The sequence below is a fragment of the Pipistrellus hanaki genome, assembly GCF_964339955.1.
Source record: "Pipistrellus hanaki genome assembly, chromosome: 1".
Lineage (NCBI taxonomy): Eukaryota > Metazoa > Chordata > Mammalia > Chiroptera > Vespertilionidae > Pipistrellus > Pipistrellus hanaki.
The window spans coordinates 99561532-99587842 of record NC_140503.1 but is presented as its reverse complement, the minus strand read 5'-3'; the positions used below and the strand labels follow the sequence as shown (position 1 = coordinate 99587842).

General features: G+C 38.7%; 1 protein-coding gene and 1 pseudogene across 3 annotated transcripts in view; both read right to left on the bottom strand.

Annotated features, from left to right (window-relative positions):
- Positions 1 to 23889, bottom strand: part of NPTN (neuroplastin) — a 77434-nt gene extending 53545 nt beyond the window's left edge. For both annotated transcript variants that reach the window (XM_084906104.1, XM_084906105.1), the window contains exon 1: positions 23754 to 23889. In XM_084906104.1, the coding sequence (XP_084762230.1) occupies positions 23754 to 23838 (85 nt within the window). In that variant the 5' untranslated portion in view covers positions 23839 to 23889. The remainder of the gene's footprint in view (positions 1 to 23753) is intronic.
- Positions 12595 to 23881, bottom strand: LOC311633740 (large ribosomal subunit protein uL15-like; annotated as a pseudogene). Its single transcript, XR_014797082.1, has 3 exons — positions 23754 to 23881; positions 17283 to 17420; positions 12595 to 16455 (listed from the first exon to the last, which is right to left on the bottom strand). The product of XR_014797082.1 is annotated as a large ribosomal subunit protein uL15-like (transcript).
- Positions 23890 to 26311: the final 2422 nt, after the last annotated feature.

Genomic DNA, 26311 nt, shown 5'->3' with positions numbered 1-26311 from the left:
TGTTCCTTGTTTGAAATGAGGAAAAAGCCCTCTCAGTTGGCCAATTTCTACATCAAGAACTCAATCCTTATCAACATAATTCCCTTTAGTGAATTAGTAACAACAGATGTATTCTAGAGGCACCATAAGCTTACATAAATCTGTCGCCCTAGCTAGTTTGGCTCAGTGAATAGAGCATTGGCCTATAGACTAATGGGTGCCAGGTTCGATTCTGGTCAAGGGCACATGCCCAGGTTGCGGGCTCAATCCCCAGTAGGTGGTGTGCAGGAGGCAGGGGATCAATGGTTATTTCTCATTTAAGTTTCTATCTCTCCCTCTCACTTCTTCTCTGAAATAAAAATATTTTTTTAGAAAAAACATATCTGCCACTCCAAAATATTCAAAATAGAAAGACTACCAATGCCAAGGAAATTATAATCAACACTACTAAAACACAGTATACATAGAACAAGCTTTGAAAGAATATACAACGAACTACTAACAATGTGTATTCATGGGGAGTAGGATTAACGGGGTAAAAGGAAGAACTTTAATATTTTATTTTAACCACTTGGGTATTACTTGAAACTATTGTGTAAGCAAATCCTTTCATAAATTTTAATTTATTAATTGATTTTAGAGAGAGAGGAAGGGGGAGATAAAGAGAGGAAGGAGAGAAAGAGAAAAGGAGATATCAATTTTTTGCTACACTTTTTATGCATTCACTGGTTGATTCTTATATGTGCCCTTGCAGGGATTGAACCCACAGCCATAGAATATAGGGACGATGCTCTAACCAACTGAACTACCCAGCCAGGGCCATAATTTTTTTAAGTCCAGTCATTGTGCCCTTTTATCAGAAACTTAAATGAAATAATTCCATGTCAAAATTGTGGTTAACCACTATCCAAGGAAGGAAGGTTCATCCTCTCTGTCTGCTAATATTCCCTCCTATAGTTAGTTATATCTAGCCTTTGAAAATTCAACCTGATGAAAACATCTTTAAACTGGAGGCAGAGAGGCTGACAAGTTATGTATCAGGTCAGGCTCACCTGGTACTACTAGGCTTGTCAAGCTTTTCCAATGGTGTAATTTAAGAGTTTAAGACTTGATACAATTCTAGAGCTCTTTCAGTGATAAACAGATAGTGTTGCAGAATGTAAGGTGACACTCTAAGACACTACTAAAAATACACTCCACTCAAATTCTTTACAATTCCGACTTCTAAAAGTTGTTAAACTATACATACTGCTTACTGAAATACAAATGCCAGCAAGTTCATAATTCTACTGGTAATTTGTGAGCAATTTTTACTATAGCTTAATGTTGTTCCTAAAGTAAGAACTACTACTCCGCATACTCTAGTTGGTTTTATTTTAATGCACATCAAAACTTGCCCTTTCATCCTATATCTATGAAATCTAATTACCCCTAGCACCATGCCCATCCCAGAATTGAATCTTAATGCCTACTTGCCACTAGGTAGCAAATTTTATGCTCTATAAGCGGACATTTCCGAATGTTTCATGAGCACTCCACAATAAGTGGAAGCCTTGCAGGGAAGCACTGAAATTTACCAGTTCACAATCAATATTCATTATTAGCCACCTGCCTAGAATTCTTAATGCCTTGATGTCCATGAGGAATTAATTTCCTTTGTAACTATGCCTTGAAGACCAGCTGATCTGTTTCCAAGAAATATGGACATTATGACCCTGTAGGAATTAAAACATTTTAAAAGCATGCTAAAAAATTTCTACCAGATATAGAAAAACATCAAACAGCTACTAGGAAAAGCAAAAATACCCAAGAAGTCATAATATGCAAACACTTTTGGCTAAGAAACAAGTCAATTAAACTAAACTTTGCATTTTACAAGTATAATAGAATTTGTCACCCCTCTTCCTCAAAAGGATTCAATTAACAGGACAAAAAAAAAAAGTGTCAAATGTTTGCCTAAAAACAAGTGAAAATATCAGCAGGGACAAGGCCAAGTATATACGGGTAAGTAGAAATTAAAATTAAGGCAGGAAAAGCAGAGGAGGGGAAAAAAGACTTTATCAAAAATAATGTGTATATATAACTAAAGTATAGAGCTTTGATAAAAGACTCAAACCATGCCAAAACCGGTTTGGCTCAGTGGATAGGGCATCCGTCTGCGGACTGAAAGGTCCTGGGTTCGATTCCGGTCAAGGGCATGTACCTTGGTTGTGGGCACATCCCCAGTAGGGGGTGTGCAAGAGGCAGCTGATCAATGATTCTCTCTCATCGATGTTTCTAACTCTCTGTCCCTCTCCTTTCCTCTCTGTAAAAAATCAATAAAATATATTAAAAAAAAAAAAAAGACTCAAACCAATCATATTGTGGAGAAAAACAAAGATGAACAAATTATGAGGATAGGAATAAAGCACATGTTTCTTGTATCGCTTTAACCGTTAAGATCATTATCTTAATTACTTAAAAAAAAAAAAAAAAGGTTAGAAAAACTTCCTGCTGCTAAAATATGAAAAATTGTGCAGAAAGATGTATATGCCTATAAGGTGTTTTATAATAACCAAGAAAATGTGTAACTTTTAAAACAGTCACTGGACAATTGGGAACAAAATCATACATCAGTTTCCTAGTAAAATTAATTTTGCAGAAATTCTGACTCAAGCAACGACTATAAAAATATGTTTTTTATGGCATAGTCTATTTTTGAAGATGCAATAAAGTACCATAATACTAGCAAAATTACCTGCTTCCTGATCATTTCAAAAATACATACTACCTGCCGAAACCGGTTTGGCTCAGTGGATAGAGCTTCGGCCTGGGGACTGAAAGGTCCCGGGTTCGATTCTGGTCAAGGGCATGTACCTTGGTTGCGGGCACATCCCCAGTAGGGGTGTGCAAGAGGCAGCTGATTGATGATTCTCTCTCATCAATGTTTCTCTCTATCCCTCTTTCTTCCTTTCTGTAAAAAAATCAATAAAATGTATTAAAAAAAAAAAAATACATACTACACTAAATAATAGTCATTGCTATGCAAAGGTTGAGAGCTCACCTGAAAAGACTAAGAAGGTTGATCTACTGAAAGATTGGAATCAGCATGTTTAGTGTTATAAGTATCAGGCTCCAAATGCCTCACATGATAGGTAGGTTATGTGTTAAGCACAAATGTCTTTTTAATTACTTCCTTGCTTCTGCTAAAAATAAAAGGGTCCGAAACCGGTTTGGCTCAGTGAATAGAGCACGTGTCAAACACAAGGCCCGCGGGCCAAATCCAGCCCGCCAGGCCTTGCAATGTGGCCCGCACCGCGCTGTCATCACTGCACTCCGCTGTCAGTTTATGACATTGTCAGTTTATGACTGTTCAGTAAACCATTTGGCCCGCGATTTAGGCTGGATTTTAGATTTTGGCCCCTTCTCTGATTGAGTTCGACACCCCTAGAATAGAGCCTGCGTCTGTGGACTAAAAGGTCCCAGTTCAATTCCGGTCAGGGGCATGTACCTTGGTTGCCCAGTAGGGGGTGTGCAGGAGGCAGCTGGTCGATGTTTCTCTCTCATCGACGTTTCTAGCTCTCTATCCCTCTCCCTTTCTCTCTGTGGAAAATCAATAAAATATATTTTTTAAAAATAAGAAGGGATTAATTCCCCCTTATTAGGGATTTCAAATTTCATAACCATTCTATATAGTAAAAGTCTAATATGCTAAGTGTCCGACCGTTCAACCAGTCGCTATAATGCATACTGATCAATCAGGCTGGCAGAGGTGTGGTTAGGGGGTGATCAGACTGGCAGACAGAAGCAGTTAGGGGTAATCAAAGAAGGCAGGCAGGAGAGGGCAGTTGGGGGCAGCCATGCCTGCACAGGAGGGTAGTTGGAAGGGATCAGGCCTGCAGGAGAGGACAGTTGGGGCAAATGGGATGGCAGGGGAGGGCAGTTGGGGGTGACCAGGCTGGTAGGGGAGGGCAGTTTAGGGACAATTGGGCCGGCAGGGGAGCAGTTAGGCGTTGATCAGGCTGGCAGTGGAGTGGTTAGGGACAATCAGGCAAAGACAGGTGAGCATTTGGGAGCCAGCAGTCCTTGATTGTGAGAGGGATATCCAACTGTTTAGGCCCCATCCCACATCCCTCAAGGGGTCCTGGATTAGAGAGGGTGCAGGCTGGGCTGAGGGACATCTCCCCCCCCCCCCCCCCCCCAGTGCACGAATTTAATGCACCAGGCCTCCAGTTTCTCTATAAAACACATAGCTAGCTTTCAAACAGATTAAAAAGTAAACCAACCAGAAACATCAATCAGAAATAATATATGCACCCTTAGATTCATAGCAGTGCAATTTACAATAGCTAAGATTTGGAAATAGCCCCAAGTATCCATCAGCAGATGAGTGGATAAAAAAACTACGGTATGTTTATACAATGGAATACTATGCTGCTATAAAAATGAAAGAACCTTTACCATTTGCATGGGTGGACCTGGAGATTATTATGCTAAGTGAAATAAGCTAGTCAGAGAAAGATAAATATCACATGATCTCACTCATATGTGGAGTCGAATAAACAAAATAAACTGATGAACAAAACAGATTAAGGAAAATAGAAGCATGGAACTGACAAATTTCGGAGGAAAGGTATGGGCTGTGGGCTGTGGGCGGTGGGGGTAGGGGGTGGGGAGGAGGGCTAGGGGTCAGTGATTAACCAGGGAAGGTATATGCATAAATGGACACAGACCAGGATGGAGGGGGTTAATGGGAAACAAAAAAAACAACAAAAAAAAAAAAAAAGGAACATCTGTAATACTTTCAGCAATAAAGAGAAAAATAATAATGGGTATAATAAGGATGTAGAATTCATTTGAGTGTTATGATTAGTGCTCCCAATAAAACTTTATTTGCAGTGTGCCAAAGATATTTAAGGAAGAAAAAACTTATCAAATGTGAGTGTGTACTTTTCTCATCACTTAATGTGAATAAATGCATTTAATATCTGTGATTTTTTTAAATATATTTTATTTATTTTTTACAGAGAGGAAGGGAGGATAGAGAGCCAGAAACATCAATGAGAAACATCAATCCGCTGCCTCCTGCACACCCCCATTGAGAACGTGCCTGCAACCAAGGTACATGCCCTTGACCAGAATCTAACCTGGGACCCCTCAGTCCACAGGCTGATGCTCTATCCACTGAGACAAACCGGTCAGGGCTCTGTGATTTTTTTGTTGTTGTTGTTTAAGTAAACCAAGGTAACTATATTACCCTGTTTCCCCGAAAATAAAACAGTGTCTTATATTAATTTTTCTCCCAAAGTTGCACTAGGTCTTATTTTCAGGGAATGTCTTATCTTTCCATGCGCTAGGTCTTATTTTCGGAGGATGTCTTATTTTCAGGGAAACACGGTAGTGCTAGAGAGAAAATCTTATCAAGCACATACTTATGGTAGGTATCTGCTGGTGATTTATGTACACCATCTCATTATAACCACTACCCTATGGGATATAATTTCCAATAAACAGATGAGGAACCTGAGTAAGAGACTTGCCAAAAACCAGGACTCCAATCCAATCTCTCAGGCTTCAATAGTATATTATATTCATAATATAATTCTTTGGTGAAGAGGATGCAAAATGGGCTCCCTCTGACAGTTTTATTTGACTAGCAGTTTGGAGAAGCTCGAGACTTGGTTGGAAAGTCTGTAAGGAGGAATCTCCAAAAGGTCGGAGGCCTCTAGGGGAACCTTGCCAAAGGCAGCAGACTCTGCCTTGACTTTTCCAAACAAGTCTGAGTCCCAGGGTGCTTTACTGGAATCTTTATGTTTCGTCTTTAAATGTCCTTGCTTAAAGGGCACTGCAGATGCATCTGTTTTCTCCAGGATTACTTACTCTGCTGATAATATCTAGAAGTTAATTTTAATTCAAGCTGTTGCTACAATAAAAGCCTAAGGAGGCAGGTGAATGGAGCTGTTTGGTTTCTTAAGCCAAGCAGTCCCTTAGTCCTCTCTCTTTCACAGAAACATGTGTCAGAGTAATTATTCATCTGTCACTCAAGGTCTGCCAGTCAGCCCAGTATTTTTATTTTATCTTATATATGTTTTTATTCACTTGAGAGAGAGGAATGGAGAAGGAAGGAGAGACAGAAACATCAATGAGGGAGAAACATTGATCAGCTGCCTCCTGCACTACCATGGATGGAGCCAGCATGTGCCCTGACTGGAAACTGACCCAGCAACCTGCTGGTGCATGGGAAGATGCTCAACAACTGAGCCACACCTGCTGGGCAACCAGCACAATATTTTTAAAAATTCAACTTTCAGTGTTTTCAGTCAAAGCATGTATTGTATTTTCCAGTTTAGCAAACGTCTTTTGCGTAGCTCCTGCAGTAAATCATTTTACAATACCTGCTTTAAAGCATGTTTTAAAAAAGAATCAAAACAAGTGAATAGCTATTCTACTTGCCTTTCCATTTCTAAGAGAGTTGTAGCTTTGACTAGTGGTTGTCCTGGGAACTAACTATGTGCAATAATCCTGTATCAAAGGATACTTATAAGTGCAAGGACAAAATGGAGATATTCTTACAGAGGCTGCTCTGCCGTTTATGGAGCATTTTGGAAATTTGTGTGTCTATTTTTGGTGGACACAATAATTGAGATGGTACTACTGGCCTTTAGTTGACTTGAACCAGGGATCGATCCTCAGTACTCCAAAGTAGGAAAAGTCTTATACCACAAAGAATTGTCCCCTTGCCTGGCCTACGTGGTTCAGTTGGTTGGAATGTAGTCCCACACACCCAAAGGGTTGTGGGTTTAGTCGAGGAGCATGAGGGAGACGACTGATGTTTCCCTCACATTTATGTCTGTCTGTCTGTCTCTCTCCTCTCCCCGCCCCCTTCCTCTCTCTCTTTAAAAAAAAAGGGGGGGGGGGGAGAATTGTCCCCTCGTCCTGTACAACCTTGAAATGACATTTAAGATGAAAAACTTGTTCTGAGCCTAGAACCAAAATAAGTTTTAAATACCAGTATACCACAATGTATTATTGCATGGTTTTTAAGCATCACTCAGTTTTTCCCAGAATGCCATTACTTTGTAAAGTGAGAAAACACTGTACTTTGTTTCATTTGGAACTTTACCAACAGTTGTTCACCTTTTCAGAAGATCACATCTTGAAAAGCAATGTCACCTATAGTTTCTGAATCACTACAACAGCACAACTCTATCAGTCAGCATTTGTAGCTATCACATTCTTGGTTTTTATACATATGAGTATAAACTTCATTGTCTTCCTCTGTAGCATTTACAGACTAAAACTACGTATTTTATTGTGTTATTTCCCCTTTATATTACATTTAGGGCATTATATTTTCTTTCTTAGTTAACATATAGTGAATTTCACTTCAGGATAGTAATGGGAAATACAAAAATGTATTATAAAAAGAAGACATAAGATAGATACTTGAGTTTACTTTCTGTCATGTACTTAGAGGAAGGAGACAATAGGAGATGAGGAGAACAGGGTGTCCCTATAACTAGATTTAACTTGAGATGAGAGCAATACTGGAAGGCAAAATTATAGAAATTCAGTATCGACCTTTCCTAGTGTAAGTAGATAATTCAGTGAAAAGACTAGTCTGCTACCAACCATGTGAAATGCACATTTTATGATATAGTCATCATTTGTCAGAAAAACCAATCTTTAAATAATCTGGTCCTTCTCTTTAGTACTTTATTTTCCGCTTTACTTTCCTATGAACTACCGGAGTTTCAGTTAACTTATTAAAGGTAAACACTTATAAGTGCCAGGCACATAACTTGAAAATATACAAACATGCCACTTTACAATATAGCAGTTTAAGAAGCACTTTCCCATACACTATCATTTAATCTCATGAAAACCCTATGGATTAAGGGTTATAGTAATTTTTAAAATAGAAACAAAGGAATTAAAATGGAAACAGGATTTTCCAGTGCTCTTTCCACTCAACTACATTTCCCATAAAATTACCCTTTTAACATAATTTTTTTTTAAATCATGGTGGCTAAACTCAGCAGATTTTTTTAATAATATATATTTTATTGATTTTTTACAGAGAGGAAGGGAGAGAGATAGAGAAACATCGACCAGTTGCCTCTTGCACACCCCCTACTGGGGATGTGCTCGCAACCAAGGTACATGCTCTTGACCGGAATCGAACCCGGGACCTTTCAGTCCACAGGCCGGTGCTCTCTCCACTGAGCCAAACCGGTTTCGGCTAACATAATTTTTATTTACATTTTACATTTACAATGATGACAGAGCATATCAATTTACTTATTCTGTTATATTGACTCCAACAGAGTTTAGAAATCAAATTTAAACTACATTAATATTTCAATTTCATAAAAACTATGATTTTTATACTTAAAATGCCTTAAATATATTTCAAATAAATATGTATAAGTATAGTTTTGATTACATTTATGTTACTTAATGTTATTGTAGGTGGAAGTGGGGTGTCTATCAGTGGAAGTGAGGGATCCTTTTCCCACTGGGTGTTGTTGGGTATTGGATTCTTACAATATCTTGAGAAAAAGAATTTTTCTAAGATTTGCACGGGAGAATGAGTAATTTTTACTTGCATAGAATCACATCCCTGCACTCCTAAAGTTCCATTTTCCTTAACCAGTACCAGAAGAAGTGCAACCGGGGGTTCAGAAGAGCTAACTAAAGGCAAAGCCAGTGTCCAAAGTTTATTTTCCTTGGTGGAGTTGGGTCCCACACAGCATCAGGCTAGTTCCAGTCCATCAGTCCACTGTATGGGCGGATGCAGGAGCATAGGAGACAAGCACAAGTAAGAGAGAGCAAAAGAGAGCTTATGTATCTGATCTTCCTTTGCTTGCAGTGGCCATGCCTATTTTGGCCAATGAACCTGTTCCCAAGTGTGACTGCAAATGTGTACCTTCCCTAAGTCACACAGACTTTACTGGGGATATGTCTATTTGGCCTTCCCTTAGCTTCTTTCCAGTTAAATAATAACCAACAAGGTTATTCACAACAGTATCAATTATCACTCACTCTGGAACCTATTAGATTATTCAATTCTTGTTATTCTTTTTTCTTTTTTTAAAAAATATATATGTTTTATTGATTTTGTACAGAAGGAAGGGAGAGAGATAGAGAGTTAGAAACATCAATGAGAGAGAGTCTTCGATCAGCTGCCTCTTGCACACCCCCCATTGGGGATATGCCCGCAACCAAGGTACATGCCCTTGACCGGAATCGAACTCAGGAACCTTCAGTCCCCACGCTCTATCCATTGAGCAAAACCAGTCTCGGCCAGTTCTTGTTATTCTTACAGCCATTGCACCATGGTTCGTACCAAAAGGAAAGAAGGTATATCTTACACTGAATTACCAAAAAGCAGTGACACATCTCTGGTTAAAGGCCTTATAATAAAGCTTATGAAACCATGATTTTTCTTAGTATTGAAACTTAACGATAAATATATCACATCCCTAGTCTGCAAAGCTAACATCCACTTTCTTTAACTCTCTAAATCAAGGACACAATTCAGCAAATGAAATTCTAAACCCACTCGGAAGAAAAGAGCGTGGCCAGTCAAACTTCATTCATACCTCTTTTTCCAAACCAAGAATGCAAATATATTACAAGCCCCTAAGCAAAAACCTGAAAAAGGATAATTCTTGAACCAACAGTCTCAGAAACATCTTTATCATACACCCTCAGGCAACAGCCCTAAATTTTAACATCTTTTTGGTAAGGAGAGAAATGGGGAAATACTAAAATTAAAAAAAGAAAAACAGTCTGATGCCCTCTGCTCACATCATTCCTGAAAACGTTAACTTTTAGAGAATAAATGAAAAGCTTAGTCTGTCAAATAAAAAGAACAGAATTGAAAATATATATAAATGCAACATAGCCAGAAAAGTAATACTACTACTCTAAACTACATTTTCTCATACAAAGTTTGCAGTGTAACATAATTTTGTTATATAAACTTATTTTTAAACAATTTTTAATACATAAAAACTCACCAAATTGCAAAACTCTTTGTCACTTAAGTTCTAAATGGATAGCCAAAATAAACAATAAAAGACATTCTCCTAGGATTGCCAAACTTAGCAAAAAAAAAAAAAAAGATAAAAAATTGTTTTTCTGAAATTCAAATATAACTGGGCGTCCAGCATTTCATCTGGCAACTCTACACTCTCTGAACTAATTAAATTGTGCCCCCATCTATATCAAAATATTACAGCACCAGCTCCCACTCATAAAGAATAAACAGCTTCCATCAGAATTCTGACTAAAGTCTTAGAATTGGTATGGAAGTGTTCTTTTCCACATGATAAGGCTTTCTTAATAGGTGACATTTACCATAAAAAAAAGAACAAGCCTAATTTCCAAGAGCCATAGTGAGTGAACTTTCATGAAACTTAGGCTTTTCTGAGTTAAACACAGATTGGAAATAATTCATAGCCTATATTTTTGGTAACTAAACAAAAAAGTTACTTCTGAAAGACATAATTAACAGAATCCTGTTTTAAGTATTGTTAGGATGGGGGGAAGGGGGCCTTTCTTTTTCTTTGCTATAGCATTCCACAATTTATGAGAAGCACCTGATAACTAAATCCAAAGATGTTGGCTCCTCTGGTTCAAACAGCCCCTCTGTTCAAACTGACGGAGACAAGATCAACTACTCTCAAGGTTACATTCTTGCATACATACCTTTCCTCCCCGCTGATTTTACAACTCAGGGATAATTAGTAAAAGTTCCCTTACCCCTTCCCCTTCAAACAAGCCTCTTTTGAACTCTTCATAACTTTTGCTGAGAGAACATTTTAATATTTGAGAAAAAATTAATGAGACACCTCCCTAGGACATCTGCCAGGATTGTCTCCTGAAGAACTAACAAAGACAACACCCCTGATGTCAAGAGCAGCAGCCTAAAACACCCCCTCTCTTCCTTGTCCAAAGATTTAAATGTCGGAGTTCTTGTTATTTGCCTTTTTATTGATTAGCAATGCACTGGCCCTTTTCCTTTGGGGAAAGTAAAATAAACTTCCCTGCATTCATCTCTTCTTGTAGTTGTGAATTCTTTCACAGCCTGTGTCACGGGCAAGTACTACAAGACAGAATTGAAATTCATTTTAATGAATTCCAAAGTTAATCTACCATTTTTCTGGAATTCATAATCAAAGAACTATAGAGTTAAACACAAACTAATAATTGAACCCATCAAAACTTCTGGAAAGTCCATTTTATTCCATATGGATTTCCATAATGCTTTTTTCTCCTATTGAGCTCCTAAAAGAAGTGCAGTATGTCCCCCTTATCCACGGTTTCACTTTCTGTGGTTTCAGTTACCCATGATCTGAAAATGTTAAAATGGAAAGTTTCAGAAATAAATAATTCATAAACTTTAAACCTGCATGCTCTTCTGAGCACTGTAATGAAATCTACCATCATCCTGCCAGATTTCTCTCAGGGTGTGAATCATCCCTTAGTCTAGAATAACCACATTGTACATGCAACCCATCAGTTATTCCGTAGTCATCTAGGTTATCAGATGGGACTGTCCTGATATGTTCAAGAAACCCTTGTTTTCTTAATAATGGCCCCAAGCACAATAGCAGTAATGCTGGCAATTCGAATCTGCCAAAGTCTTAAAGTGTTCCCTTTAAGTGAAAGTTCATTCTCAATTTAAAGAGAAAAAATATGCTGAGGTTTCTAAGATCTAGTTAAGAATGAATCTTCTACCCTAGCCATGTGGTTCAGTGGTTGGAGCATCAGCCCATGAACTGAAGGGTCATGGATTTGATTCCCGGTCAAGGGCACCCATCTGGGTTGCAGGTTTGATCCCCAGACCTGGTCAGGGCACATATAGGAGGCAACCAATCAGTATGTCTCTCTCTCCCCCTCTACTTCTCTTTTCCACTCTACAAGTCAACGGGGGGGAAATATCCTCCGGTGAGGATTAATATCAACAACAAAAAGAATGAATCTTCTACCCATTAAATTGCCTAACTTAGCCAAAACTGGTTTGGCTCAGTGGATAGAGCTTCGGCCTACAGACTGAAAGATCCAGGTTTCGATTCCTGTCAAGGGCATGTACCTTGGTTGCGGGCCCATCCCCAGTGGAAGGGGGGGGGGGGGGGGTGTTGCAAGAGGCAGCTGATCGATGACTCTCTCATCGATGTTTCTGACTCTCTATCCCTCCCTCTTCCTCTCTGTAAAAAATCAATAAAATATATATTTTTAAAAATTGCCGAACTTATAAGTTAAACTTTATTATAGGTATTTATATTTAGGAAAAAAAATAGTACAGTACTGACGGGTTGCATATACTGTACTAGATATATATGAAGTCCCTCTCAACCAGCTCTTTGTCCTACTTATAATGACTCTGAGTACAAATAACTCTATTCTTCTGCTAGTTTCATTAAAATCATCTTCTTGATACTAAAGTTATGCTTTTCTTCCCTGTGCTCTAGGCCATTGCTCTTTGATACATCTCATCCATCTTTGGAGACTGCCTAATTCCCTTACTTCATTTATACTGCTACCTTGAAGGTATTAATAGATAATCACATCTCCCCCCTGGCCCTCCCCCGGCTCCAGTGTTCCCTTTTCCTAATTTTAATTGCTCAGGCTTTTCTCCTAAATCTTATGCTACCTACCATCTATGTAGAATGATCTGCAACTTTCCTTAAATGTGGTTGAAAATGTTATTTGGAGTTCAATCCTACTGTGAAAAATTACACTGTTAATAATTTTGATATGTGATCACTATGTTATTTGTCTAAATGTAATTCAATTACAGTTCACTGTAAGTTACTTGAAATCTCTATAGTTGCTTTTTTCCAGGTAGCAGTTTCCTGGTTTGCATTAGGGCCATTTATTTCATCTTCCTTGATTAATGACTTGAGATTCAGCATTAACAAATAATTTCAATGCTGGAGCTTATTATGCTATTTTTTCCAGTTGCTTCCCAATGGTTTCCAACCTGCTAAACTTGTGTAATAAAAAACTCCTATTTAAACTTAACATACTCCTTCAATCAAAAAATCCTAAGTTAAATATAGTACTTTCCTTCAATCTATGAATTGAGAAGTATTTCACAATTACCAACTCTAGACATCTTGTTGCCTTTATTTCCTCCAAGAAACAATGTCTAAAAATGAGAAAATAATCTTCTCTAGAACTTAAACAAGAAAGGCAAATGGTTCTTCAGTGATGGTTCCACTTCTCTTCGGCCAGTGTTCAAGTCATTCTGTACTCATCAGAAATTGTGCCTCAAACAGCAGCATCAGAGTAAATATTCAGCTCAGAATAAATTTGTAGCCTCGCAGCCTCCATATTCAACAGGGGCTAGGGAATTCAAGACAGGGGCTAGGGAATAAAGAACCTAAGTTCTAATGTAAAAGAAAGGACAATTAAACTTACTGGAAAACTTATGCTTTGATTATGATATTCAAATACTGTAGTTCCCTTTTTTCCCAAATTCAAATAGGGTTAACAAATATCAAAATTATATAATTAATGGCTAATGTACTAATTCAATAATACTTTACTAAAATGTATTTTCTTTACTAAAATGACTAGTAACAGTACATGTTGATGTTACTGATAAATGCCTCATGAAAATCTTTACTGGGTTTACAAAAATTTTCAAATTGTTCCAGACTATATAGGGTATCTATATATATAAAAGCCTAATATGCAAAGTGTCCCCTCGAGAGTTCCACCGACCAGGAGTTCAATCTTCACTATGACGTGCACTGACCACCAGGTGGCAGCACAGAACAAAGCAAGGCCCCAACCGGCAGCAGGGAAGGGAGGCTCCAGCTGGCAGCTGGCAGCTGCTAGGGACCCTACCTATACATGAATTTCATGCACTGGGCCTCTAGTAAAAATACAAAACAAAAAAAACAAAACTACTCAATACTTGAAAATTCTATTTTTCAAAAATGTCTGACCAATTAATGAATTATAAAATTAATTCAGAAGGTCACAATTTTTAAATACACTACTAAAAAGGATAAGTACTGTTTCACAAAGTATTATGTATTCTGCACATATTTAGTCATAAATAAAATCTATTTCTCTAGCCCATAAACAAAAGTTTGAAAGCCTTTTACTAAACAGCTTTTAGATTTTTAAAATCATTTCACCATGATTACATATGAATATGTTACAGTATCTAGAAAATGTTAGTTTGTAATGTTAACATTTTGGGTTATTTTTACATTAATAAACAGCAATGATGTAGCTGATTACTCTTTAAACTAGATGATGATTACATGGGAGTTTATTACATTATTAGAGGCCTGGTGAACAAAATTCATTCACGGGTAGGGTCCCTAGGCCTGGCAGGTGATCAGGGCTTATCAGGGCCTTCCCACTGCCGACCAGGGCCTTCCTTTGTTCTGCACCGCCCCCTGGTGGTTAATGCACGTCATAGCAAGTGAAAGAACTCCCAGTCTCCCAAATGAACTTTTGTGGGGACATCTTGCATATTAGCTTCCTACACACACACACATTTTCTACTGTTTAGATGAAATTATAACAAAAAATGTAAAAATAAAGAGGGGCAATTAAATGGACCTAACAGATATAAATAAGGAACATGAGTAAATATATAATTTGAGACTTTTACAAACTGTTTATAAGGAATATTAATCTAGAAACTTCCCAGATTTAATTAAGGTTAACACTTTGGTTGTCTTGTTCAACTACAATGGAGAGGTTTAGAGATCTTTTAAAAATAAAAAAGGGAAAGGAGAAACTAAGTCATAAATAGAAAACAAACATCCTCAAAAGATACATAAATAGAAAACAAACATCCTCAAAAGATACATACATAAAAATATAATTAAGTGTTCTGCACTGTCTCTTTATTGCCTCTTCAATAGTCAATTACTTTTCAATCAACAGAGAGAACACAAAATATCTATCTACCTAGCAGTGATTTTCATTTCTTAATTGTTTAATTCACACTATGAGATCTCTATAACAGACACCATTCTGCCTTCCTTGAAACAAGAGCTGCAACTATTGTCTGAAGTAGGTTTATAGGAAGTTGGATTTCAAAACATGAAAGCCTCAAAGTCAATTTTTCTTATTTCTAAAAAACAAGTTTCTAACAACTTATTAAAACAGCAAGTATTCTCCAAGCCCTGTACCCATTAGAGGCAGTACCCAAGCTGAAAAGCCAATAAATAGAGTTGTATAATTTTAGAATTGTAAGAGAATTTAGACATCATCTAGTCCAGTGGTTTTCAAATACATTCAGGAAGAAAAAAAATCAATAGCATAATAATTTATATATGGAACCACACTCTTATCTGTTTTTTAGCATATGGGACATCTTGCTTTGTTATTCTATCAGAATAGGACTTGACATTTTGCCTTGTATTTTATATTTAATCATTTTAAGAAAGTGAGAAATACATTTGGATATGACTACAGCTATTGGTATAATTTAGAACATAATGTTTTCTAATAATAGAACCTTACATAATATATAGAACACTAACACTTTTCAGATATCACATCAACTCATTTACAATTCATAGTCAATTTGAAGCAATACTTGGGTATAACAATAATTTAAATTGAGATAAACAAAGTGAAGGAAGCATATCTAAATTGATATACCTCTGGAAAATACCATAAAGCATATAAGAATTAAGATTTAGAAAAAAGGTTAGTCCATAATTGTTTTCAAAAATGCAAGGAATATTAATCTAGGAACTTTCCCAGATTTAATTAAGGTTAACACTCTGGTTATTTTGTTCAACTACAATGGAGAGATTTAGAGGTCTTTTAAAAATACAAAAGATACATAAAAATACAATTATTAATTACTACCACTCTGTACTTTTTTTTTTTACTTGTGGACATTTTAATTAACTTCCCTCCATGAAGCTTCAAGCTACCAGAACATAGACCCCATCAACACCCTTAATCTTCTCCTCAGCTCTTCTGTTGAAGAACTTGGCCTTCACAATGACAGGCTGTTTTGGAGCTTTCCCTTCCCCAGAACTTTGTAGTAGCCCAATCACACCACATCAATGACAGAAGCAGCTCCAGTCTTGCTTTTGGCAGCATTTACCCGTTTCTGCTCACTGACCAGGGTCCACAGTCTATCAAGGTTGACAGTTGGGCAGAAGTTCTGGTTCCTCTTTAAGTGGTAATGCCTCATACCAACTTTCCCAAAGTAACCTGGATGATACTTGCCGAAGTTGATCCTGTGATGATGCAAGCCACCAGCCCCCAGGTGCTTCCTGTGCTTGCCGATGGGGCAGTGGGATGTGGCTGTGGACCCAAAGTTTCCAGGTCTTCCTCAGTCTGGATGGCATGTCGGTGGCCAAAAGGCAAGAGTCACTCAGTACTTTTTAATACAAGAAACTTAACACACACTGTTTCCATCAAAGCTGACCAGTCTCCTTTAATAGATAAGACTGAGGTGTTTTGTTTTCTTTGTTTTTATTTTAATTTGAAACACTACAAAAATCAGAAACAAAACAAAAAAATGAGTGGTGCCTGAAGAACATTAACTATGTCTGCCACTAACTTACTGTATGCAAATAAATGTAGAAACTTAGAATATTTTTTGAATATTCAGTAAACTCCATTTCCACACAAAAGAACAATTAAAAGTTTTGAATGATTAGATAAAAATAATCTCAACTTAAATAGGTTGGATTAATAAATGTATATGTTGTATATATACAGAAGCAAACAAAAAAGAAAGTTAAGCCTACTTTCCATATTAGATAACAGTAAGTTGAAGTTATGTACAAATTTTGGCTCCCTCTCCTAAACTGAATAAACTCTTGAAAAACAGAAATTTTATTTATATATTTATTCAATTTTTTAAATTTAGACATCAATATCACTAGATTAATCTTTTTATATAGGATCACCAGAGTATTTCACTTCATATTCAGAAATAAATTTATATCTATTAAATGCAATACTTTATAATCAATTAGTCAACTGCAGAGGTCTCCTGCCTTCCCAAAGCTAATCCTTACCAACTAAAATTGGGAATTCTGGGGAAAAAGTAATTTCACAAAACCTCACAAATTTTATAAAGCATTTATCTAAGGTGGTTAAAATTAAACTCCATATCATCAATGGCATTTTTAAAAATTCATATAAAATGTTTAAAGAGACACACTGAAAGCCAACTGTTCACACGACATAATTTGCACTATTATTTTAATTTTGATGGGTGAATTTACTTTAGAGATCCTTTGTCTCCTTAGTCTTTATGATAGGTTTTATTTTTCCAGATACTCCTCAAAAAATAAAATTCATGCCCTAACCTGTTTGGCTCAGTGGATAGAGCATTGGCCTGTGGACTGAAAGGTCCAGGTTCGGTTCCAGTCAAGGGCATGTACCTTGGTTGCAGGCACATCTCCTGTAAGGGATGTTTCTAACTAACTATCCCTCCCCCTTCCTCTCTGTAAAATAAATAAATAAATAAATAAATAAATAAATAAATAAATAAATATGTGTGTGTATATATATATATATATATACACACACACATACACACACACAAAAAATATAATTTTTTAAAATAATAAAAATAAAATAAAACTCATTCCTCATTCTTACTTCCTGCTTTTCTCCTAGCACTACTATACCTTTCTTCTCTTCCCCTTTCTCTTACAACTTCATTCTCCACTTCTGACCCTGTCCAGATTGTGTTCTCACTGTAAAGAACTGAATAGAATGCATCAGTATATTTTTCACAGAATTCACTTCTTTTAAAATGTCTTTGCAAAACTTTATTCAAACTTTTACTGAACACTCCCTTGCACGTTACTTAACATAGTTATTCGTTGTTTTTCTACATACATTTGTATAGAAATCAGCACCTTATCTCCTTCCCGAAGGAAGGAAGGAAGGAAGGAAGGAAGGAAGGAAGGAAGGAAGGAAGGAAGGAAGGAAGGAACCTTTGCCCTGGCCAGGTGGCTCAGTTGGTTGGAGCGCTGTCCCCATACACCAAGAAGGTTGCAGGTTCGATCTGGTTCAGGGCACATACCTAGGTTGTGGGTTCAATCCCAGGTCAGGGCACTTGTGAGAGGCAGTGGATCAAAGTTTCTCTCTCACATCCATGTTTCTCCCTCTCTCTTTTTCCCTTCCTCTCACTCTCTAAAAATAAATAAAAACATATCCTCAGGTAAGGATTAAAACAAATAAATAAAAACACACCATTTTATACATCCAACAAAGTTTCAGATTTTGCATATGAAACATCTTACTTTGAAAAGTACCTCAATCCATAAAAGCATAACCAATGGACACAGACAATAGGGAGGTGAGGGCATGAGAGGGGAGATAGGGGGGGCGGGGGGGAGGGGGGGATGCAATGGAGGAATATGGACACATACATGTAACACTGAAATAAATAAATTGAAGGAAGGAAGGAAGGAAGGAAGGAAGAAAGGAAGGAAGGAAGGAAGGAAGGAAGGAAGGAAGGAAGGAAGGAAGGAACTAAATAAATGAAAAACAATGTCCAAAATGACAGAGTACTTTTCTAATCAAACATGGTCATCTTTGCAGGCCCAGTTAAACAATTATTTTTTAAGTAAGAATAATAAAATAACAATTTGCCTTTTATTACTGTCTAGTTGTATACTCCACAACAGAAAATATTTCATATCAAAATTGTATTGAGAAAAATAAAGGATTCCTTTAAGACAAAACAGTCTAATTTCTCATGAGCATTTGTAAAATTCACTCAAAGTCAGATCTATGTCTAAAACCATCTGCATCACTAATATGAATTCAGTAACCTTGAAAAACAAACACTAAGAGCCCACCAACAGATCTCGATATAGTAACATGACCTTTCCATCCTAGACCCCTGACTAATTTCTCATGCTTGGGTGCTCCATCATGTCAGTAGTGACACTTTGGTCAGTTGTCTGAGAGACGGGAGGCTTATTTATTCCAAGACAAGGAAATAAAAATGCAAACTTCCTCACCAGAATCTGAAATTGCAGTATTGCTTCTCACTTTTCTTAAAGTTACATATGCAAAAGTGCAACTCTCTGGGACCTTCAAATAGCCTACTTAATTGCATTCAAGATGACAGCATTAACAATCAAATGTTCAATATATACATAAAAAAATAACTAATTAATAATGCTACTTTTTAAAGTATTATAGTAGTAATAGCTAACATTTATTCAATATTGAGAGTGAGTATTTAGTATGTACAGTTAACAGAACTGTACATACTAAATACTCGCTCTCAATATTGATTAAATACATAAAGTAATGTAGCATAGTATGTTACATTATAGTAACATATAGTAACAAGTATTATATACAGTAAAAATATAAACCCTACTGAGATTATATACAAGGCAGAAATCTAAGTGCTTGATGGCCATTATTTCATTAATCCTCATACCATCCCTATGGGATTGACATTATAAATATTAAAAAATTTATATTTTACAGATGATAAAACTGAGGCTTGAAAGTATTAAGCACCTTACTCAAGGTCACTTAGCTACAGGGTAGGGGTGTCGAACTCAATCAGAGAAGGGGCCAAAATCTAAAATCCAGCCTAAATCGCGGGCCAAATGGTTTACTGAACAGTCATAAACTGACAATGTCATAAACTGACAGCGGAGTGCAGTGATGACAGCGCGGTGCGGGCCACATTGCAAGGCCTGGCGGGCTGAATTTGGCCCGCGGGCCTTGTGTTTGACACATGTGCTACAGAGAGTTGGGACTCAAATCCAGGTATGTCAGGATCCAAAGACTATGCTCTCGACTACCATATAATAATGCTTGGCTTACATTCATTTAATTTTAATTTTAAAGCTCTTGGCAAGTCTAAATAGGAGGGTTACTTTTAGGACAAGTTTCTTCCTTTACAATGAACTACATTTATCTTATTACATACAAAAATCAACTTTAAAGATTTTACTTAAAACTGTCATCCTGCCGAAACCGGTTTGGCTCAGTGGTAGAGCGTCAGTCTGCAGTCTGAAAGGTCCCAGGTTCGATTCCAGTCAAGGGCATGAACATTGGTTGCGGGCACATCCCCAGTAGGGGGTGTGCAAGAGGCAGCTGGTCCATGTTTCTGTCTCATCGACGTTTCTAGCTATCTCTCTCCCTTCCTCTCTGTAAAAAATCAATAAAATATATTTTTTTAAAAACAAACAACAACAACAACTGTCATCCTACAAGTTTAAATATTTGGATGAGAAACCAAATCTGAATGAAAGCCTTGAATCTCTATGGTAATGGGTCACAGCTGGAGGAGATCTTGAGGGTCATCCAGTTCAAATTCTTCCTTTTATGAATAATGAAACAGACCTTTTGAAAAATATCTATATTCAATTTAAACTACCACATATCCAATCCAGAAACATAAAGGTTTGGGTGTTGCTGTTTTTTTAAGTCATCATTTTAAATAGATACTCTAACATTTCAACATCATGATATCCATTTCTGAAGCACTTTAAGAAAATACAACTCTAACCGGTTTGGCTTGGTGGCTAGAGTGTCAGCCTGAAGGACAGAAGGTCCCTGGTTCGATTCTGGTCAACCTTGGTTGCAGGCACATCCCCAATAGGGGGTGTGCAGGAGGCAGCTAATCGATGTTTCTCTCTCATTGATGTTTCTAAGTCTCTATCCCTCTCCCTTCCTCTCTGTTAAAAAAAAAAAAAAAAAAAAAAAACCTCAATAAAATATATAAAGAAAATACAAACTCACAGACTCCTCCACCTCTGGAGTCACTGCCACTGCCTTGGTTCTTCACCAGGTCCAACCCGCATCAGAAAAGATGAGGAAATCAAGAGTCAAGATAATTAAATAACTTGCCCATGATCATACCACTAAAGAATAAAGGGACTGGGATCTAATCATCTAACTCCAGAGGAGCCTGTGTGGTACAGAGCATACACCATTAGCTGCCATTGAGTGAATCAAATGAAATAAAGCTGACAAAGTTCTAGTAGAGTTCCAGTTACATGTGCACTGTATCAATTTTTGCTTTAACAGAAGAGGGTCCTGTACAAGCTGAGAAGCACGCTCCACTGCAGAGCTCTGGAGGGATATGAGAAAGGAATCCTTGCTGTCGGAACAGACAGTGCAGTAGACCACCCTCCCATCTACAGACATTCTCTATTTTTTTTCACCTGAGAGTTTAGTTTCACCCTTTTCTTTCAGAACCTTGCTTCAGTTAGTTCTTACAACCCTAGTATCACTGAGGACAAAGTAAATGCTTCTGGAACTTTAAACAAAAACATCTCAAGAATGACAGTTTTGAAAAGTCTGATAAATATATTCTAATTTTTTACTTAAAATTAAAAAAAAAAAAATACAAACTCCATGACCTGAGGTCACTCTATAGGGCTATTACCAATAGAAGTTTGAATCTTACTATGCTATAGAAAGTTGTTTTTTTAAGTATCCTTACCTATGTGGATTATAACTCAAATAGCCATATCTTCATTAATTAAATTTACATAATCCTTTAGGTCAACTAGCAACTCAGCTTCATTTTACCAGTCTTGTCATGTGACTGAACTTAAGCCATTTCAAGAAAAAGGATGCACTGTGCCATATTTAGAACTGCCAGATAAGTCTAAAGGTCTATCCAAAAATCTTGCTTTAGTTGCTAAGAAACAATTCTGCTATATTATCAGTCATTGAAAGATGTTATGCTAGCAGAGATTAAAGATGTTAATGTTAAGATCAAGAATATCTCCTCTCTGGTGCCAAATGAAACCATGCTATTTCCACATATCAAACAGCTCAAATTAATATTGGGCTTCTTTAAGTCATATTGTTAACACACAACTAAAAACTGGTAAGACAAATCAGTCTAGCCCTATGCTGCCTTCCACAGTGACCTCATCTTTGGGGAAAAACAGGAAAAATACCCAATATACTTAACACATTCAATGCTATAGACAGAAAATATTTCCTTCCCGATCCCGGCAGTGATAACTCAAGGCCATCAAAGCATACACAGGATTTGAACGGTCCAATGTGGTACAACAAACAGTTATAATTAGTCCATATTTTTTCAATCCTTAATTAGATAAATGTTCACTGTAATCTTAAGCATTTTAAGACTGCATTTCTCCTTAGAATGCTTAACTCCATTTGCTCTATCACTTTTTTAAATGAGTCATTTAAATTTCAGCTATTCTAACAAGAGTAATCTAGCCTAACAACAAAGAAGCATGGAAGGATTAGCAAAAATAAGTTGTTCACTCTCTTCTACTGCTCATAAATTCTCCCCTATAAAAATATTTTTAAATCTCTTAAAGGTTGTTTCCACAAGAGCAGAAACCTGTTCACAATTATCTGAAATACCAATTCAGCAGCTGAATTATCACACACGCCTTCAACAATCAGAATCTTTTCTGTCCTGCATAGATCCCGTATCACCATGATTCCCCATTTCTCCACCTTCTCTAAAGAGCTTCAGCTCAAAATCCAATTCTCTCGTTTGCACTACACTTATACACATCCCTGGTAATACTTTTATGTTCTCAGAAATAATCTTTTTTATGTCTTGAAACTTTTAGATCTTAAAACTGTCATCCATCTCCCTCTCTCCAGTAACTGTCCTCAATCGTACTGCAGTTCCAGCTATGTGCCCCTGCCTTCCCAAAGGCCCAATCACTATCATAAGTGCTTGCCACTACTCAGTTGCTCCCTTCCTTAATATATCCCCCACACTGCAAACCAACATTACACTGCCAGCTTCCTGCATTTTACTCCCTTCCCTTATTTTCTGTCTTCACCCACCTCCACGTCTCTTACAGGCACCCTTCTTTCCTTAATATTTTCCCTATCTCAGTTACAATCCTTCTTCCTCATCCTTTGCTCATTTTTCCTCTCGTTATTTAGAAACTCCTTTTTGCTCTTCCAACCGTTATTCTAGAATGCCCAACATTCAACCCATCTCAGCAAACCCAGCCTTCTTCCCCATCTTCCCCATCTCCTTTAGAGCTAAGCAGCGCTTCCCAGATCCCCTACTGCAGTCAACCCACCCCCTTAGCTTTCCACCCACCTTCCCTCCACCTCCACATCCATGGCTCCCAGATTTTTCATCTCCTCCTTAGGACACTAGCATTCTGCTCAGTTTTCTCCTGGACGCACTTTCCCCCAACGCCTCCCTTATTTTTTGAACATGTCACCTGTCTTATGGGGCCCAGCAGAATCCTACGACCCCCTGATTTCCAGACCTCCACTCTCCTGCAGATCACGCCGACACCACTCGCCCTTTCCTCCTTAAACACAAATGCCGCCTTTATTTAAAAAAAAAAAAAATTATTATTGATTTTAGAGAGAGGAAGGGAGGAGGAGAGAGAGAAAGAAACATCGATGTGAGAAACATCGGGTCCAAGGACCGAACCCGCAACCTCGGATGAGCCCTGACAGGGAATCCAATCAGCATCTGATGCACAGGCCAATGCTCAACCAACTGAGCCACACGGCCAGGGCTCCCGTCCGCCTTCATTAAAAGCTGCGTGCCCTCCTCGTCCGCCCGCTACTCCAGCTCCCCACTTTGGCTTCCTGGGTGTTCCCTCCCTGCCTCAGAGCGACGAGCCCCACGACGTGGCGCCTCTAAGCCGGCAGTATCCTCGGGCTCGGGTCGACGCCCCCGCGGCTCCAGTTCTCACTCCCGCGCCTCCAACTCCCGACCGTCTCTTCTCCCCGCGGGTCCGCAGCCCCTCAAACTCTCCCAACCGCTCCTTCCCCCTGGCTCCGGCACCAACTCAGGCCTGGCCGCTCCGGCGCCCGCTTACCGTTCTGAGCGGCGCCTGGCCCAGGGAGGAGGGAGACCAGCAACAGCGAGATGACCAAAGCGCTGGGGAGCGTCGAGCCCGACATCCTCTCTGCAGAAGACCCAAGAGCAAAAAGGCCGGGGCCGCAGCCCGGGCCAGGGCCGGGAAAGGGAGGGGAGGGAGGGAGGGGGCGGGCGACAGAGCGAGGGAGTGAGCCAGAAAGTAGTGGCGGCACCACTCCGTCCTTCGCCGTCCTCCTCCTACCGCCGCAGCGCCCAAGCGTCGCGAGATCTTGGCTGAGGCGTGATAGCAGCAAGACTCGCGAGAAGAGGCGACCTGAACTAGTGTTCCCGCCCCTGGGACTTGCGTGTTTGCCCCTTCTGGGGCTGATTGGCCAAGCTTGAGGTAGGTCACGTACCAAGGGTGCTTCAGGCCACGTGACGGAGCGAGGCGGGGTTCCTCCAGCTCTCCTGGCGGGTTGGGGCGGGGTCAGAGAAGTCAGCGTTTAGCTAGCTAATACCTACGTGAAACAGGAGCGCTCATAAATAAGAGGAAGCTTTAGGAGCCTACTGTGTTTTCTCCACCCATCCTGCCTTTCAGTTGTTGGAGCTCTTGGCTGTGGTATTTGATGCACCACTGTTTCTTTTACGCATTTTTTTTCATTGCCCCATGGAAGTCCTGCGGTTACTTCCTCTGGACTTTGACAGTAAACCCCAACCCTCTACTAGCATCTAGCTTCAACCTCCCTCTTTAGCCTACTGTTTAAACCTTCCTGGGAGGTGATACAGTCCCCGTGCTCAGTGGCACTTTGAGCTTTCCTGCCTGTACACCTGCTCCCTCTGCCTGAAATGTCCTCCTTTCCTCGCCCTTCTATTTTCCCCTCCTGCATTTTGGCCTTGTTTTAGCTTCATAAAAACCTTAGGGCCTAAAGTTTAGCGTAATTGCTAGTTAGACACTAAGTCTACAAAGAAGTCATCACAAGAATCTTCAGAAGCAATGAACATTTATTGAGTACCAGTGAACATTTTTTGAGAACATTTATTCTCACACCTGCTGTGAAACCCAAATGAAAACGTGGTGCATGCACAGACTAAGTTCACAGCCTAGTCTATCATAGGGTCTAGGAAATGAGGGAATAATCTAAAAAAAAAAACACCCAGCTGGGACCGGTTTGGCTCAATGGATAGAGTGTCGGCTTGGGGACTGAAGGGTCCCGGGTTCAATTCCGGTCAAGGGCATGTGCCTTGGTTGCGGGCATGTCCCCAGTGGGGGGTGTGCAAGGGGCAGCTGATCGATGACTCTCTCATCAATGTTTCTAACTCTCTGTCTCTCTCCCTTCCTCTCTGCATAAAATCAATAAAATATATTTAAAAAAAAAAAAAAAAAACACCCATAGGAGAGGAGCAGCAAAGTGCTCTGGCAAAGTTGTTGCTACTATTTTCAAGGAACTTTGGAAAATGCTTTATTTGTTTGTTTGTTTGTTTGTTTGTTTGTTTATTTCAGACAGGAAGGGAGAGGGAGAGATAGAAACATCATTGGTGAGTGAGAATCATTGATTGACTGCCCCCTACTGGGAATGAGCCCCCAACCTGACCATGTGCCCTGACCAGGAATCCAACTGTGAACCAGGAAGTGACCTCCTGATTCTTAGGTCCATGCTCAACTACTGAGCCACCCCAGCAGTGCAGGAATTGCTCTTTTTAAGGGTATATTTTTGTTCTACCTTCAGATCTGTCATTCCTTCATTGGCAAAGGAGTCTCTATGGCTTAGCTTATGCCTGACTCAAATCAGACATCCTGGTGAGGATCTGTGGAGTGAAACTGAGAGATACCAAGTAAACAGCACTGATGACCTTAGAGCTCAGAGTATAGAGGAAGGAGTACTCACATGGGCAACCACCAGCTCACATGCTCAAGCCAAAGTAGTAAAAAATCTTTCAACATGAACTTGGACAACTGATGGTACCAGACTGAGCTTTCTACCCAGGACTGGGACTATGACAATAGCATGTTGTTGATTGAAATGTATGCTATACCATTCACAATTTCAGGTGTGTGAGTGACAAAAACATTCACATGGAAAAAGATTGGACAAAGACCATTCTGAAGACAGTTCTGTATGAAGAGCTCCAGAGCCACCTGTGATGGTACACCAAGATTTTCAGCAGATGGGAATTTTTGGTTGGGTGCAACCTTTCTTCTTCATAACAGTGACTAACATCCCTATTTGAATATCACAAGGGATCCTTACAAAATGATTGTGCTCATTTTGTGGGTAGGAGAACTGAGGCTAAGTGAGGCCTGACCTGCCCAGGGTCCAAGTGTTTGTGGTAATCATTAATACCAAACAGTTTGGTTTGACTACTTCTAGGTACATGGCATAAGTGCATTTCTACCTTAAAATTGAGAATGGCATGTTACTTGTTTTGGCCAGTGAAATGTGAAAAATTATTTTCAAGCACACATATTTCATTTTAGTTACAATGCATTTTCAAGCACACATATTTCATTTTAGTTACACTCACTGTAGTATACTCTTGCCTACATGGTAATCAGTGATCATATGGTGAAAGCATGTA